The sequence below is a fragment of the Brachyistius frenatus genome, unplaced genomic scaffold (assembly GCF_029030835.1).
Source record: "Brachyistius frenatus isolate BFR_SWC_R1_liver_20210118 unplaced genomic scaffold, ASM2903083v1 Contig_15, whole genome shotgun sequence".
Taxonomy (NCBI): Eukaryota; Metazoa; Chordata; class Actinopteri; family Embiotocidae; genus Brachyistius; species Brachyistius frenatus.
The window spans coordinates 1991132-2007530 of NW_027210614.1; the positions used below are offsets into that span (position 1 = coordinate 1991132).

At 37.3% G+C, this 16399-nt stretch overlaps 1 protein-coding gene across 1 annotated transcript; it reads left to right on the plus strand.

The window, feature by feature from the left end:
• The first annotated feature begins 2902 nt into the window (after positions 1-2902).
• Positions 2903-14879, plus strand: LOC138618055 (uncharacterized). The gene is made up of 9 exons (XM_069693533.1): positions 2903-3102; positions 7456-7539; positions 8064-8138; positions 10872-10931; positions 11028-11087; positions 11838-11947; positions 12225-12340; positions 12717-12816; positions 12966-14879. The coding sequence occupies exons 4-9, from the start codon at positions 10882-10884 to the stop codon at positions 13208-13210; spliced, it is 681 nt and encodes a 226-aa protein (XP_069549634.1). The 5' UTR covers positions 2903-3102; positions 7456-7539; positions 8064-8138; positions 10872-10881; the 3' UTR covers positions 13211-14879.
• The last annotated feature ends 1520 nt before the right edge of the window (positions 14880-16399 follow it).

Below are 16399 nucleotides of genomic sequence, written 5' to 3' on the forward strand. Positions count from 1 at the left end.
TATTGTATCCCTCCGCCAAGCAAGTGTGACATGATGGTCCCTCACAGCGGGAGATGCTGCGGGAGTCAGCACGCGCTGTCCCGGGTCACACTGATGCACGACAGGTTCATCTCCGCGTTATGATCAGGGACGCAACATTTGATGGATTTTCATGGACAGTAGTATAACAGAAATCCTCACAGCGCCAAAATGAAACGGAAAAAGCCAACACGTTTTGTTCATTTTAAATAGGCTTATGTTATATTCAGAACTTATTGCCTTGGTTGTTGTATTCTTAAAGCATCACATATAACCTTCCTCACAAAGCCGTTAGATCTTTATGTTGGCAAGATAAATTAAAAAAACATTCTGTGATACTTTTTTTTTTTTTTTTTTTTGGTTTGTGCACAGATGTGAATGTTTCTCTGTTTGGAGTATATTGTACTGTTTTACACTTTGCTAACTTGTGGGCAAACTACCAAAAAGCAAGCTTACAGAAACTTAAAGCAACTTATAACGATGCCACGAGAGTAAGAGAACAAGATGGTGTAGTGAAAGTGAAATGTTTGTGTCTGCAGGAGTCCACGCTTTAAAATCTGTAAGAAATTTCAGATACAAATGTATTCGTCGGCTAAATAACTCAGAAAATAAAGTTATCACAATTTAGTACTATGTGCTAATCTCAATTTTGGAGACACTGGTACAGCTGTCTCTTACGAGGACACTAATATATCGTTTTATTCCATGTGAAGATTTTGTTTTTTTATCTGGACCCTGAGTCTGAAATAATGTTTTGAACTGAACTGAATTGTAATTGTGGGTCCATTGATTTGGAAACAGGGGTTATTGTCCAAAAATCTTTCAGTAGGCCTATAGATAACCCAAAGGAGTATATTCTCACATGCTGCGGTGTATTTCTCTTGCAGATTCTCCCGTTGTGAAATGTCTACTGCTGATGTTTAGAATTTTAGGAAACACCTAAAATTATGCCTTGATTAATTTTCATTGTAATGCTGTCCATAAATCCACTTAAAATATTTTGATGACTACAATTTACATTGAATTCCCTCACCTGGTGTTCATTATACCTCTGAAAACCCATCTCCATTTATATTAAAATGACGTATTTAGAAGGTTTTTTGCCAGGGACACGGTTTGACCCATTCAAACCATCTCGACCTGCTTCTAGTTGCCTAAATAACATCAAAGTTACTCAGATGTATTTTAGAGCTTAAACAGTTCCAAGCTGGTGTACTTCACTTTAATCCTGACTATAATTTTAACTTAAGAATATGTTTGTATATCCAGTAGACAGCGTAAATTAAATACAATACGTAAATAAATACGAATCTTTGTTGAAAAACATCATAAAACCTGTGTAAACCTTATGAGGAGCCAGTAGGGTGTTGGTGCATCACTAGGGGTTGCCCCTCCCATCTTATGCAGATGTTTTATTGAATGAGGCCTGTTACACCTAAATGAGCTTCAGTAAATTTAGTCCCAGAGCCGCCAACACTTTTGGCCCTCAGTGAGAGCGCTGAGAACATATGAACAACTAAATAGACAAGAGAGGCTGGAAAAAAAAAAAAAAAAAAAGGCCCATTTTCCAATAAGCTGGACACCACGATCGGAGAGGACATATTTTTTTTGGACGCAGTAGTTGTGCAGACTGGACACAAAAAAATCCTCCACATCAGGCCCCTTTGGCTACATGTCTACTGACATCTTGTGTTACAAACAATAATTGAACTATATATAATGTGTTTTATATTTTCCTCACTGCCCTAACACAAATAGATCATCTCTCACAAAAACTAATGATGTTTAAATGGCTGCTGAGTTCTTGAACATTCATTAAATTCAACCCCTTGCCCAGTTGTGGAATGTAAGTAAGTACATTTACTCAATTACTACTTGAGTACAAATTTGAGTTACTTCTATTTCAGTTGTATATTCACATTTATCTTCATATTTCTACAGCACAACATTTCAGAGGCATATATTGTACTTTTCAGGCTGCTCTAATACATTTGTATCACAGCTTTAGTTATTAGTCACTTTCATGTTACAAATTTCCATGGCCTTTCTGTCCAGTGTATGTTTCTCCAACTTAGTGATTTTAACTTAAATTTTTTTTGATAAACTGGCAGAAATAAATGATCCCCTATGGGTTGAGAACATTCTCCTATTTCTTCATTGTTAAGACACTATCTAAAAATATCCCTCTTGGATCAGCTGGAAAATGATTTTTTACAAAGCAGAAACAAACTGTTTTACTGAGGGTGTTGACTTTTTAGGGATACGTGGTTCTAATGGGACTGTAACGATACAAAATGATGATCTTACAGAATATGATCCATTACTGTTGTGTATTAAACCTCCAACTAAATAGTTAAAATTAGAGCAACCTTCAATAACATCAGCAGCAAAACCGCTGTAAAATCCAACACATTAATGCAGAAGTAAAATATATAGGCCCTACATGTTATATAATAATAAAACACGGACAGGCAACATTTTCTGCAGTGTACTTTTTCTTTTGATGCTTACAACATATTTTGCTGATAATACTTACATACTTTTTCTTGTGTAAGTTTTTGAATGCAAGACTTTTTCTTGTAGTGGAGTATTTTCTCTGGTATTAAAAATGTACATTAGTAGAGGACCTGAACGCTTCGTTCTCTTCTGCCCCTGCAAAACAAATTTATATAATACTGATTATGTCTATCACTACCATATATCGCCATCTCTCTGTATTTCACAGCACAAGCAGCTTTTAAATTGAGTGTCTGGTGAGACATTCCTGCGCTTTTGAACCGGTAGTGATGCATTCACGTGACTCCGTTTTGCAGGAGCTGAAAAGGGGTGGAGCAACCGCAGCAACGAGAGGAGCAGGCTGCAGCAGCTTAAGAGTATGGGTCCAAGTAAAGTTTCTCGAGTGAATGCTCCATGTAAGAAACAACCTCAGCGTTCAGAGGAAGGATTGAGATCAAAAAAAGAAAGCGATCGATGGCGAGCACAAACAAGGATAGTCATTGGTGTAGCTTTTCCCCGTTGGAGAGCTCTGAAAGAAAGAAAGGGACTGAGGGCAGACACGGATGTGGCTTTACTACTCCTGGACAGGTTGGTGTTTGCTAAATATTTGGACTAGGCAATGTGGCTATTGCATTTATTCTACCTAAATAATGGATGATTGTCTTGGAGCTGTAATCTTGACACGGTTCCCCCCACTATTAGGCGCAAAGCTGAAGCATTTTTCACAGGATTTAGGCCAAATTAACAGCTCACTATACTGAGATTTCTCCACCTTTGGGTTCTTTTCTGGTCATGCTGCAGCCTCTTCTCTCTGTCGTCACCGTGTCTGGTCTACACAGAAATGAGCTGCATGTTTTGCAGTGCAGCAGCAGCAGCACTGCTCCGACTGTGTCTACGCAGGAAGCGTTCAGGCGCAGTGTAAAGCGTAGGTCACCCGAAATTTAAACACTTTCAAAGCCCTATGCACATATCGGATCCTGAAAAATGAACAGTTTTGTGTAGACTTGCACGTTCACCGCAATTTTCAGCAGTTTGGTCGGTAGTCCCTCCTTTTCCGCTACGTAGCCATGATGGCGATCGTTGAGAGTGAGAGGACTCAAAGAGTTTCATACTCAATTGACTATTATGACTTCACCATCCGGGTTCTCATAATACACTGTATGGTGCCATACTTGTCAGTGTGGACGCAGTTATGCACTTAAACTAGCAAGTGAAAGTACAGAAGAACACAAATTGAGACACGGGGACTGTTTGTGAAGCTGCAGACACAAGAGGCTGACATGTTGGAGATCCGCCTCCGCGCTTGACAGGAAGTCACATGACTTTTGTAGCGGAAGTTGGTCTTCGTGTTTTATTTTCCAGAGAACACATGGACTGAAAACATATACGTTTATTTAAGAGAAATATATTCTCAAAGTCAATTTAGATTAAGATGCTTGTTAGTACAGTTTTTAAAATGCTGTCCAAGAGGAAGTTAATTTAACAGTCTAAGTCTTTAGAAACTCGTTTATTCTGTATAATGTTTCATTTAAACTAATGTTTAAATCAAATTTAATAATGAAATTTTTTTTCATAAACAATTTAAATAATAAACAATGTGAACAGGCCTGACAGTGAGCTGTTGAATCAAGACGTTGACCCTTATGTAGCATCGTCTGTTGTTAAAATCCAAATTTACCTGATTATTATGATGAAAAACTAAAAACAGACTTTGTAGTGAAAAAGACATCAGCAATTTCAAACTATGAAAAAAATAACTAAACTGTTTGAATCGTCAGAAAAACTGTGGCATGTTCTCTAAGATACTTAAACACTGCACAAGTTTACAGATATTACAGTATTGGTGCACTTTCAGAGGCAAATAGTTTTGATTTAGGTTTTATGTTTATGTCTGAGACAAAAACGACTCATGCCGGTTTTATTTTCAGAGCAATCTTTATATTATTAATGAATATTTTAGTTTCTGTAACTTAATCTTCTCTACAGTGCTGTATTCGCCTTCATGGTTCTAACCCTGGTTTTAGTACTTTATTCATGGTAATAGAGTAAACATCAGAATGCATCGTGACAAATAATAGATTCCCTAATGTTGCTGTGTGTGAACAATGGTAGTTGGCAAGGTGGTGTTTATCCTGGACTTGCATTTGGTACAAGTGAGTCACAGCCGATCACGTTATATTCTAACACATGTAGTTTAAACAGGGTAATGCATAGGGTACAACACGGTGGTAAAAGTTAGAGGTTACACGTTCTTTGTCCCTGTCTAATTATGATTTCTACTGTTTACAATATGAATGTACGTATGTAATTGTAATGTGAATGCATTTAGCTTATGTTACAGCAAATAATAAAACAAACTTCAGGAAAGCTTGTAAACAAAACTCTTAAACTTACAAAACACCCATTGAATGTGGCAGTAGGATATTTATCGATTATCTTTACTGTAGCTACTTATTATATCAGTGACATAACAAAGATATATCCAATCATTCCATATACCTAGATCATGGAGCCCTTTGGTAAATTTGCCAGACTGCTAATAGTTACACAATTAATGGACTGTTATTGTTGCTGGACATACATTTTTTTTTGTGCTCACAGGAAATAAAGCAAAAAGCAAGATAACAATACAGCATTTCAGACCCTGTAGATTGTAGAAGAGTGTGATTTCCAAAGTCTGTAATTGAGAACAGTTCCATACACTATTCATAATAAAAATGCAATTGAACATATGTACGAGGGGAAACTAAAAGGTTCGATCCTGACCATGTGCTCATGTTTTTATAGTGTAACACTGAATGTCTGTTGGACAACAAACATGCTGAACTACTGAGTTGAAGCCCAGATGTCATGAAAAGGGGAAATTAAAAGCAAGTCTTCTTGTTGATTTATAATGGATCCATGGCAGGCTCCTCAACCGTCCATTATTAATTCCAGACTGCCACCTGTTGGACAAACTCAGATCACCCAAACTTCACCAGATGTTCCTGACCCAATGAAAATCCCCAGTTAAACAGAGGAATCATTGTTTTAATGTTTATTTCAAATATTTAACATATTTAAAATACACAAATATCAAATAAACAATAATTCAAACACAAAGTTTACTATAAACAGGTGTTTCACCGCTGTGTAATATATATTTAGAATCCTTTTCGATATTGTGTAAGAAAATGTGCTCATATGGTAGTTTTGTCCCCTCTTTAACAAGTAATATACCTTCATGAAGGTAGGGTTTATTGCAGGAGGCTTGTATTAGTATTAGCTGGTGTAATCGTAAACTGAAATTCACTTCACTCTGGGAATTTTTAATTGTGTAGAGTAACTTCTTTCTTCTCTGTAGTCTTTCAATGCTGTAATCATATCTGCCTCCTTTCAAAGCGAAAATGCCACTTAACCTGCATTGTGGAGGTCAGCCTGTTTGGGATCAAAATTTAGTTGAACTCTGGCAGGAATTCATGACATGTACATGATGTGAGTTTAGCATCACTCACCACTGAAAGAGAATCAGTGCTTTACACAGTGTGATGTGAAATCAGAATGAATATTGGTGCCAAAAGGAATGGTGAAAACTGAAACAGCAAAGGCTGATATATCCAGACTGTTTGAGTCTCAAGAACCAGTCAGAGATGCTAAAAATAAGGTCCTATAAATGAAACATTTTTGTTAAAATAAGTGTTAAATAGCTGGACACACATTCCAACAGCAATCACTGATATAAACTCTGACTGGTGACAGGATGATTCACATTTTAGGAAGTCTAACAGCCACTTTAGATTTTCTTACATGCTTCACTAAATCATAAAAACTGTTGTATGAAATCTGCTTTGGATGGAGAGGAAACATGGAAGTCCAATACAAATACTTGAGAGGCATCAGGTCATCTGATTTATGTTTACAGTGAACAATTTTGAATGGAAACTTCACCTTAAACGGGCTTCTTAAAAGAAGCAGGCTGCCCTAAATGCCAACAACTCTGGAGAAGTTAAGCTGATTGTTTGTCGCAATTAGCAGCTGCAGGGGGATGTGACTGATAATTCTGTATGTCATTGCAAGGGACTGTTTTTATGCAGTAATTCAATTTTTGTTGTGTTGTTTGTTCATAAAAGACATTTATGAAGCTTAAAATGTGAACCAGTTGATTGTAGGTCATAAAGACCTCAGTTTGATAAAACCAACAGAAAAACATTGTTTAAAAATAAATGACTGCTTTATTGCATAGATTTTTATATTTGCACCTACGAACAGGGTATGGATTATGATTTCAACATGAAAGTTGTTGAAAAAATGTCATATCTCTTCACACACACACACACACACACACACACACACACACACACACACACACACACACACACACACACACACACACGTGTGCAGGTATATATTGCTTTTTATATGCAGTGTTGTATCTTTTTTCACTTGTCCTACCGTGTTTCTTGCTAAATAAAGTGGAAAAAATAAACAATAAAGGTACTTTCTTTTATGTATTTTATTGCTCTTGTTTGTTGTCATATTTTTTTTTAATTTTTTTTATGTTGTGATACCTGGGATTTGACCCAAATATCTAACAGGCAGATTAATTTAGCATATAATCTGTACAATATCCGCTTCCACTGATGCTTCCCCAATTCTTGGCACAGGCATTAACAAAAATTGCATTTGAAAAAAATCTGCTAACAATGTCCAGAGTCTTCAGAAGAATGAAATCAAATTGAAATATCTGAACAACCTGTCGAGTTAGTTTGTAATTTCAGTATGAGTGTGATGGTTTTTTGTAAAACTTTGAATGTAACTCTTGTCTGCAATATGTGATTTCACAGCTGATGCATTCAGACAGAATCTAGCATGTAAACTTGTAACCTGTGTTTGCTAAGACAAACAAGCTTCCCATCTTCTAGATGAGTTTTTGTGTTTAACAGCAGGGTTTCTTTTTTACAGTTATGAAAAGAAATCCCCGACTAGAACTTGTATACGGGAGTCTACTGCTCGATCAAGTGTTGGACATGTGTCGGCCCACAAAAGGTAAACTGTAACCTAGCTTCACCTTTACAGCTGGATTTAACACATCAGTTTATAGGCAAGGCAAGTTTATTTTGTATAGCACATTTCAACAACAAGGCAATTCAAAGTGCTTCGTACACGGACTGACCTCATTGTTTTAATTTGTACGTAATCCGAGTATATCATTTTTATAAAGTTTTACCTCGGCAGTCCATTTCCTGACTAGAACAGTTTGAAATTTTGACCCCAATTTTGTAGTGCTGTATTAAATGTTTGAGATGCTTGAAATATGAAACTAACAATAAACTATTCCATTTAATAACAAAAAGAGAAAGATTTATTAGTAGAACACAACAGGACACGTAGTGAAAGGCAGAGATGGATGGAACATCTAACGATAACCTTGCATGGCATCGTAGTGCTTTTCATGCTCAGTCGCACTGGCTTTGGCATTTGAACACATTTTATTTCACCGGCATCCCACCACAAAATGAATGTTCACATGTAACAACTTGGTCAGATAATGACTCAGTATGTGTCTGCAGAGATGATCAAGACGATGCTGAACATCAGAGTAACTCTACAAATGTGGAATCAGAGGAGACTTGGCCCCAGGACAGGTTAGTAATCTGCATTTCAGTAGGTTTATATGTCTGCACTGCACTGACTTCACTGTGGACTCTGTATTCCTGAGCATTGAAATAATTTTCTTGTGTAGTAGTTTTCTACTGAGCTAATCTGCTGCCTCTTTGGTGATACATGCAAATTCTTGGGTTGTTGGTCCCATGCTCATGGTAACCCAGGAACTCCAAAAGAGAATTTCTTAGAATTTGGCAGAAATGTTCACTTGGACTCAAGGATGAAGTGATTTGATTTTGGTGGTCAAAGGTCACCGTGACCTTCCAAAAAAAAATTTGTGGCCATAATTCAAGAATTCATGCCCTATTTATGTCAACATTTTAAATAAATATTTAATAGATAGATAGATAGATAGATAGATAGATAGATAGATAGATAGATAGATAGACAGATAGATAGATAGATAGATAGATAGATAGATAGATAGAGACTTTATTAATCCCACAAGGGGAATTTTTTTCACTACAGCAGCATTATAGTCACAGGTAAAGAAATAAAAATAACAGTAAAAAATATTAAATAGGATACATTTTATATCAGACGTCACTGTGACATTATCTGTAAAAAACACTTTTCTGTTCATTATTTAACACCATAACTCAAGAGTAGAGATGGTGACCATAATTTCACAGCATATGACTATGGACAAACAAGGGACAAACTCAAGGCAAAAAAACAGTAAGGCAGTGATTCTTATTTGGGCCCGAGCACCGAAGGTGCGAAAGCCCTATTGTTATTCAAGTGATTATTATTATTTTTCTCCTCAAAAATAAATGGACTATTTGGAGGCTTTATCATATTCAAAAACTCATGAACGTTTTTACACATCTTTCCTGGTGAAAAATGTTGTATTCTCGTGGAGTTGCGAGTTGGTGTGGCCAAATGGCTCGCTAGCGCCCCCTCAAGAGATGCCCCGGCGGCCACATTTACCTACATGCAAGAAATCCGGTGGACATGTGTATCACACCTAGACGTACAAAAAAGTTACATTGCACCATTACCTCAACTCAACAGGAAGTCCGCCATTTTGAATTTAGTCACCATTTTTGGCGATTCGCACATGTTGTACTTAAACGAACTCCTCCTAGGGAATTTGGCGGACCGACTTGAAATTGAGTGTGCACTCTTAACATGTTTGGAATTAAAAGTTATCATAAGAATTTGTTTTCGTCGATCGGTGTGCCTGTGGCATGTCATCCAAAATATGATATAAAAGTCATAGTATAACATGTTGTTCAAAATATGATATAAAAGTCATACTATACCATGTCCAAAAAATGACCCAAAAATGACTTTTAGGTCACTTTTTGCTGTTGTATGACTTTTTTTTTCATAATTTGGATGACATGCTATAGTATGATTTGTTTTTTTAGTTATTACAGAAAGAGGATTTGAACCCCCCAAAACTTTTACTGAGGCAACAGTGCTAATCACTGCGCCACCAATGTTCCCATTTGATGGGCTGCATTGTGACAAATCTTTGGCTCACTGCAACATATAACTCCACCATCCACAAATATTCATTCAAATGCGACCAAAATTGCCGCAGACATTCTTTGGATAGTCGATATATATGTTTTCAAGGGAGTCTGCAGTGATATTAAATATCTTCCTGTAATGTGTAGTGTATGTAAAACTTTTTAAATTTCTCCAAACGTTTCAACTTCACTAAAAGTTAAATCACCACCAACAGGCCAAAGTGGAATCTGAACCATTAATAGCAACCTTGGTGAAGCAGGATATTTGACCTGTTGAGTTAACCAGACTGTCGGTTGAGTCTCTGGAAGCGCTGAGTGAATTCCTCTGGCGCCGAAGATAGTCCAGTGGTCTACGACACTGACAGCAAGCTGGAAAGGACATCATGAAGACACAGGTTCAAGCCCCACTCAGGTAACACACATGGTTCATGGTTTATCTGCCAAGGTAACACATAAGGTTCATGGTTTACCTGCTGAACACACAAGGTTCATGGTTTACTGTGGGCGAGTCCCCCTAATAAGCCACACGGGTCACAGAGAGCGAATCCCTCTAAGGGTAAGTCACGTGGTTCACAGAGGGCGACACCTCCTAAGGCGAGTCCCTCTAAGGGTAAGCCGTTCAGCTTTGTACATGCAATCGTACCAAACCAAAGGGCCAAAAGTGACTTTTTTTTTTTCATATTTCAGACAGTGGTGTTAGAGCAGTTGCCTCACAGTGAGAAGTAACTTGAGTTACAGTTCAGAAAAAGGTCATACTCCAAAAAGGCATGAAAAAGCATCCAAAGTATGTCGTCCAAAATATTCAAAGAAAAGTCATGTCGTCCAAAAAGTGACCCAAAATTAATTTTGATGCTCTAAACCTCATGAAACATGCATCAGGCACCAAGTTTCATGAGTTTTTGAAGATGTTAAAACTGTCAAAAAAAGCCTCTTTTTTTTTAAAGAAGAACAAGGAACAAGATCGAGAAAAAAATAAAACTGCCGGCGGCCCCGACCCACTGGATCCCCGACATGAAGCTGCGAGGGCCCGCATACCACTGCTTGCAGTTTTAATTTATACTTGAAATACATTATGGTGCAAATGCTATTGGGTCACATTTACAGTGTAGTGTGATCATTCATGACCTTAGAAAAAAGCTAATATGTTTGGCGACACCCACACAGTTGCTGCATCCAAGACCTGCCGTCTTGATATCCGTCTCATTCTGTGTCCTCCTTGTAATTTGTCCTTTTCAGTTTTGAGGAGATGGAGGTCACCATTGATGAGGATGAATGCAACAGTGTGAAGAATACAGAGTAATATTAAACAATATCATACAGTTTATATTAATTTATTTGGCTGTATCATCAGATCTGTTTTTGATATCACAGATCTGAAATCTCTGAACTTAGAGCTGAAGGAGCAGATGACAGCAGCGATGAAGATGTCTACGTACCACTAATTCCTCAGAGGTACCTGCATGTTTTTGAAGAACCTCAAGCAAGTCCCGTTGTCTTCAGTTAATATTTAGATATACAATTCAGTGGTGCCATAAACTGTTGGAGTAGACAAAAAGTGATACAATAAGCATCAAAAGACAGGAATTATTGCAGGGCTGTTGTGTTGAACATAAACTTACTGAGCCAAGTGCATTTTTATAAACTGGCAACTCTGTGTGCATTGAATGATGCTACTGTAAATAAATCATTTATCAGACTCAAAAAACAAAGAGGCTGCATGCTTTGGTCATGTAGCTGCAGAGCAACCTGTCCAAGACAGACACACCTGCAGGTTTGGGGCTACTTAAGAATGACACTGAACAAGAATATTGTTTACTGTTTTAGTGTTAAATACATTTTTAAATTGATCAAAAATATTATAAGCAGGGAGCTTTGCTAAACCAGCCCACAATCAGAGAATATTGTAATCTAGAGGGAGAAACATTGTTTAAAAAAAAGCAGAAGAGGAAAAAAAAAAATCTAGGTGGTGAAAGTACCGCTGTTCCTTTACTGAAACATTTTGGGCACCATGGTGGTGGCAGAGCCTCCTCCCACACTCCAAACACATAGGTGTTAGGTTAATCGGTCATTCAAAATTGCCCGTAGTTGTGAATGTGAGCATGAAAGGTAGTATGTCTTTCTGTGATGGACTACCGCCTTCGCCCAGAGTCAGCTGGGATAGATTACAGCACCTACGTGACTAGTGCTGCCGCTCTTTTTCAGGTCCACAACATCGGAACTTTTCCTGGAATGTGAAGAAGAGGAGCTGCAGCCATGGCAGAAACAAACTTCAAAACTTCAGGTCAAAGCCGAGGATGACGTCGGAGAGTTTAGTATGTAACACATGTTGGTGATGAGGTTTTTTAAGATCTCATCCCTGTGCTGCACTAAAACACGAATAAATAATAGTTAAATCTGAACGTGACATCATGTGCAATTCAAAGTGAGCTGCTACTGTTGAATATGTTGACTCATTAAGATATAAAAGGTGCTAACGTGTCTGTGTGCTCTTACACATATTTGGAGCTAAAATTTTATTTGCAAAATGCCAGAAATTTTTCCTTTTTGTATGTCCAACCCCAAACCTTACTCCAACCCTCTTTTTCATAGCCAATGACCAAACAGACTATAAGCTGGAGCCTTCACCTCTTCAGGGAAATGCAGCGAACACTTCACCACCCCAGGTGAAAACAGAAACTCCAGAACCTGTTGACCTCAGTAACCAGGTAATGATGATGTTAAAATGACTTTGTGATCTATGTGTAATTAATGACTTGAATAAATGATGCAAAGCTTCCTTGTTCTGTAAAAATACGCTGTTGTCACACACACTCATGGTGTTTTCTCTCCAGTCAGTGCGTCATCATGAGGAGAGTCCTGTGTGTAAATGGGATTGTTCATGTGTTTCACAGCCTTTAATACACCTTCTGTTAATGTATGATACTGTACTCTTTCTGATCCCACCCTGTATGCAAGTGCACCACACGTATGACTTGGTACAAGAAGGCATACAAAGGCGCACTCCTCGGGAAAATAGAGCTGGTTGATTAACAGAATCCAGTAGTGAACGTTAGATTATGACCTCTGTTTCTGTATTTTCAGGACTTCATTGTAGTTTCACCTCAACTAACCAGCAGGACAGAGTTCACTGGCTCTCTTAGTCTGCAGTGCCTTGCTGGGAATTCATTTTCAGTGGTACCAGGTAAAAGTGAGAATAGCACCGAGGGGACTTTTTGTAATGTACCATGATGTTTTCAATCATTGTGTGACGAGCCTTGTGTTTTTATGGTGAATTTATTTTAATTAGCTGTTATAACATTAACGTAAGATTTTGTGTTTTGTTTTCAACAGCTCAGCGGCATCTTTTCCAGAATGAGGCCGCAATGATGTCTGAGGACTACAACGTTGTCCACACTTCTGAAGAGTATCAAATTTGTAACAACCCCATGTCCTTATCCAGTGTCTTGAGTCCTGCCGTATATACAACATCATCCAACCAACTGCTGTCAGACCAGTGCAAGTCACAGACCCGCTCTGTACCCTGCTCTATGCCTTGCTTTACTGTCCTAAAAGTTGATTCAACTAAGAAGCAATGAATAATGAACTTTGGTGTACCAAGAGAAAACACTCCAGCAGTTTTGATGAGTATTTTGAATTGTTGCTTCTCAGATAGATGTATTATATCAGTTGCGTAAATTGATAAGATGCAGATTTTTTTTGCACATTGAAGCGTCTGTGCAGGCGTGGCTGCCGTACCTCTTTTTTTAAGTCAAAATAAAGACTCACTTTCGGTAAAAAAAATTACAGCCTGCCAGTTACATTCTGCCCCAAAGATTTTAATGTAGTTTTATCATCAGTAAGTCAAAACTCATGCTCACATGCACTGTTTTATAGAAACCTAATGTAACCAAGTGCATCCTAGTTTGTCGTTCCTCTGATTGGAATCTCCTGCCGTGAAATCCTTCGCATTTTAATCAGCCAGTAACAATACTGGGGAAACTAGTGAGAACATGAGCCAAGTTTAGTGTGCATGAATGCCACTGTACAGATGCTATATTTAAATGGAAAGTATCATTTTTAAGTTGTATGCTAACAATGCCTACCACACATGTTTGTGTTGCTTCCATTGAAAATACCATTTTGATCTTTCAAAGCCATTCTTGTTCAAATTATGGGGAAAAAATACATCTAGTGACATATGTCCATGTAGATAGTGTTCGTTTCTTGAAATCTTTACACATTTGTCTAGAATTTTGTGATCCTCAGTTTTGAAAATTACAATTAAAGATCTCTACTCCACAAACAGTCTGTGGACAATTGTGTAATGGAGATGTTTCAAACTACTTAACACACAGAGTTAGCATGACTGATTACATCATAACATCCAAACTTATATTAGGAGTTGACCTTCAATGCAGTTATATTAAAAGTAGTTTACATGACCATGAAAATTTACCCAAATTGTTTCTGCATCCATAGTAATTTTCTCTAAAAAGTAGACAACACCATAAACCATTCATAAACCTACAGAGAACCAAGTACATACATCACCACTCACTGTACTGTATGTGTCCCATCTGTGGGGAAACGCACTGCTCCAATTTTACATTCGAGCTTCATGAAGCTATATATAAACCTATCGTGTAAATGATCACTGTCCCAATATGTGTCCTTGTTGATGTATGTACATAAGTACAGATTGCAGTCTTGCCTTCCTCACTATTGCCAACAATCAGCTACATTTGGCATTTCATGGGCTGCATGGACAATGTACAGTTTTATTTTGTGGGAACTTCATTAAAGGCTTTACAAAGCTGACTGCTTGTGTCCGTGTGCTGTTGTATTTTCAGACTGATAATGTTTCCTCCGACAAGTTTGTCCAGATTGTAAAGCAGATGTTGATTGTGCGCTTAGAGCGCTCTACAATATATCTTTGAGTCTGAAATGGGGACTTTTGTGTTCTTCAGTCAGCTCTGCCCCACCTGCCAATATACTACAAAATGGCAGTCAGCCGATCAGAGAAAACACCCCTGTCGGAAACCTCTAAATGTCTGCATTTATGTGTGTATGTCAAAATTAGAATTTTGTGTTGTGTTAAAAAGAAAAACTGAAAGATTTGCTCTGCTATGTTGTCAGATCTGTAAGGCTATGAATGTCCAGATGTTTCAAAATGCCTCAATGTTTAAAAAAAATTCAATTATGAATGCTTACTTAAGAATGACACTAAACAAGAATATTGTTCACTTCTTTAACGTAAAATAAATTTTGCAATATTATAAGCAGAGTTTTGCTAAACCAGTTGTCTTTCATTCTCACAGTCATACAATATTGGAATTTAGAGAGAAAAATGGTTCAAAAATTGGCAGTAAAGAAAAAAAAACATCTAGTGCTGACTTTCCTTTACTCACTAAAAGAACTGCCAAGACTGAAGACAGTAATGTCATCATTCATTGAACAACAGCTGTGGCTAAAAAAATTATACTGTCAATAGTAGTAAGTATTGACTGTATGTATTTAACGGGTGACTTGGACTTCACATGTGTGAAACTTCAAAATCACCAATCATGTGCTGGCCTCTTTTTAAGATCCTCACAGTCAAATTTTTTCCTGGAATGTGAAGAAGAGCTGCAGCCATATCTTATCTTATCTTATCTTATCTTATCTTATCTTATCTTATCTTATCTTATCTTATCTTATCTTATCTTATCTTATCTTATCTTATCTTATCTTATCTTATCTTATCTTATCTTATCTTAAACATCTGATTCCTGTACTGAACTAAAACAAAAATAATAGTTAAAACATAAAATCACAGGCAAGTCAAAGGGAGCTGCTGCTGGTGTTTTAATATTCATATTTAAACATTAAAAAATGAACTATATATCATAGATAGATTAAACTAGAGCAACATGTCTCACTGTGTGCTGTTGTAGATATTCATAGCTAAAAATGTTTATTCACAAAAAAATGTTAGATGTTTTTTTCTTTTTAAGAGCTAAATATCAAACAGACTCTGAGCCAGAGCCTTCACCTCTTCAGGAACATGCAGTGAACACTTCAGCACTTCAGAAAACGGAAACTATTGACCTCATTGACCAGGTAATAATAACTGGGCACTGAGCAGAAGCACTTCACTGTGAACTGTCATGTGCCCGAGAGTTCACAATAATAGAGCTCTATATCGTTGATCATTAGAGAAAATAGAGCTGGTTGATTAACAGAATCCAGTAGTGAATGTTAGATTATGAACTCTGGTTCTGTATTTTTCAGGACTTCATTGTGGCTTCTCCCCAACTAAGGAATCCATTGTCAGTGGAAGTAGGTAATGAGGAAAGCACCAAAGAGACATTTAATGTACTTTGATGTTTGAGTCTTGTCATTTTTGTTAACTGTTATTACAAAGTTTGTGTTTTGTTTTCAGCTGCTCAGCAAACCATGGCTATTTCTTCTCTCGGCCTCGGATTAATAAAGTCTTATCTCATCTCACCAGCGACAGTTGTCGTCAGAAGTGTTTTGTTTTCAGCTTGTGCCTTATTCTTGTGAATGGGATATCTAAGGAGCGCTTTTAGCCAGTTATTCACAATTTACAGGTAAAATAAAAACTTGTCAATATTCAAAGAGTCAAATCACGTCAGATTTTACAGTTTATATGTAACCACAATAAATTCCAGCTAAAGTCATTAAAACCAGTTCATAGCACATCCTATATTCCCTGAGCCGACACGAACAGCATGAATGAATCTCTTGACATAAAAGACCGTACTAGAGAAAAATAGTCAATCTAT

Bases quoted from the DNA above. Each gene is read 5' to 3' on its own strand.
- LOC138618055 (XM_069693533.1), top strand. From the start codon at position 10,882: ATGGAGGTCACCATTGATGAGGATGAATGCAACAGTGTGAAGAATACA. The intron at 10,932-11,027 runs GTAATATTAAAC...CTCTGAACTTAG, and splicing joins AACAGTGTGAAGAATACAGA to AGCTGAAGGAGCAGATGACA. The intron at 11,948-12,224 runs GTATGTAACACA...TCTTTTTCATAG, and splicing joins GGATGACGTCGGAGAGTTTA to CCAATGACCAAACAGACTAT.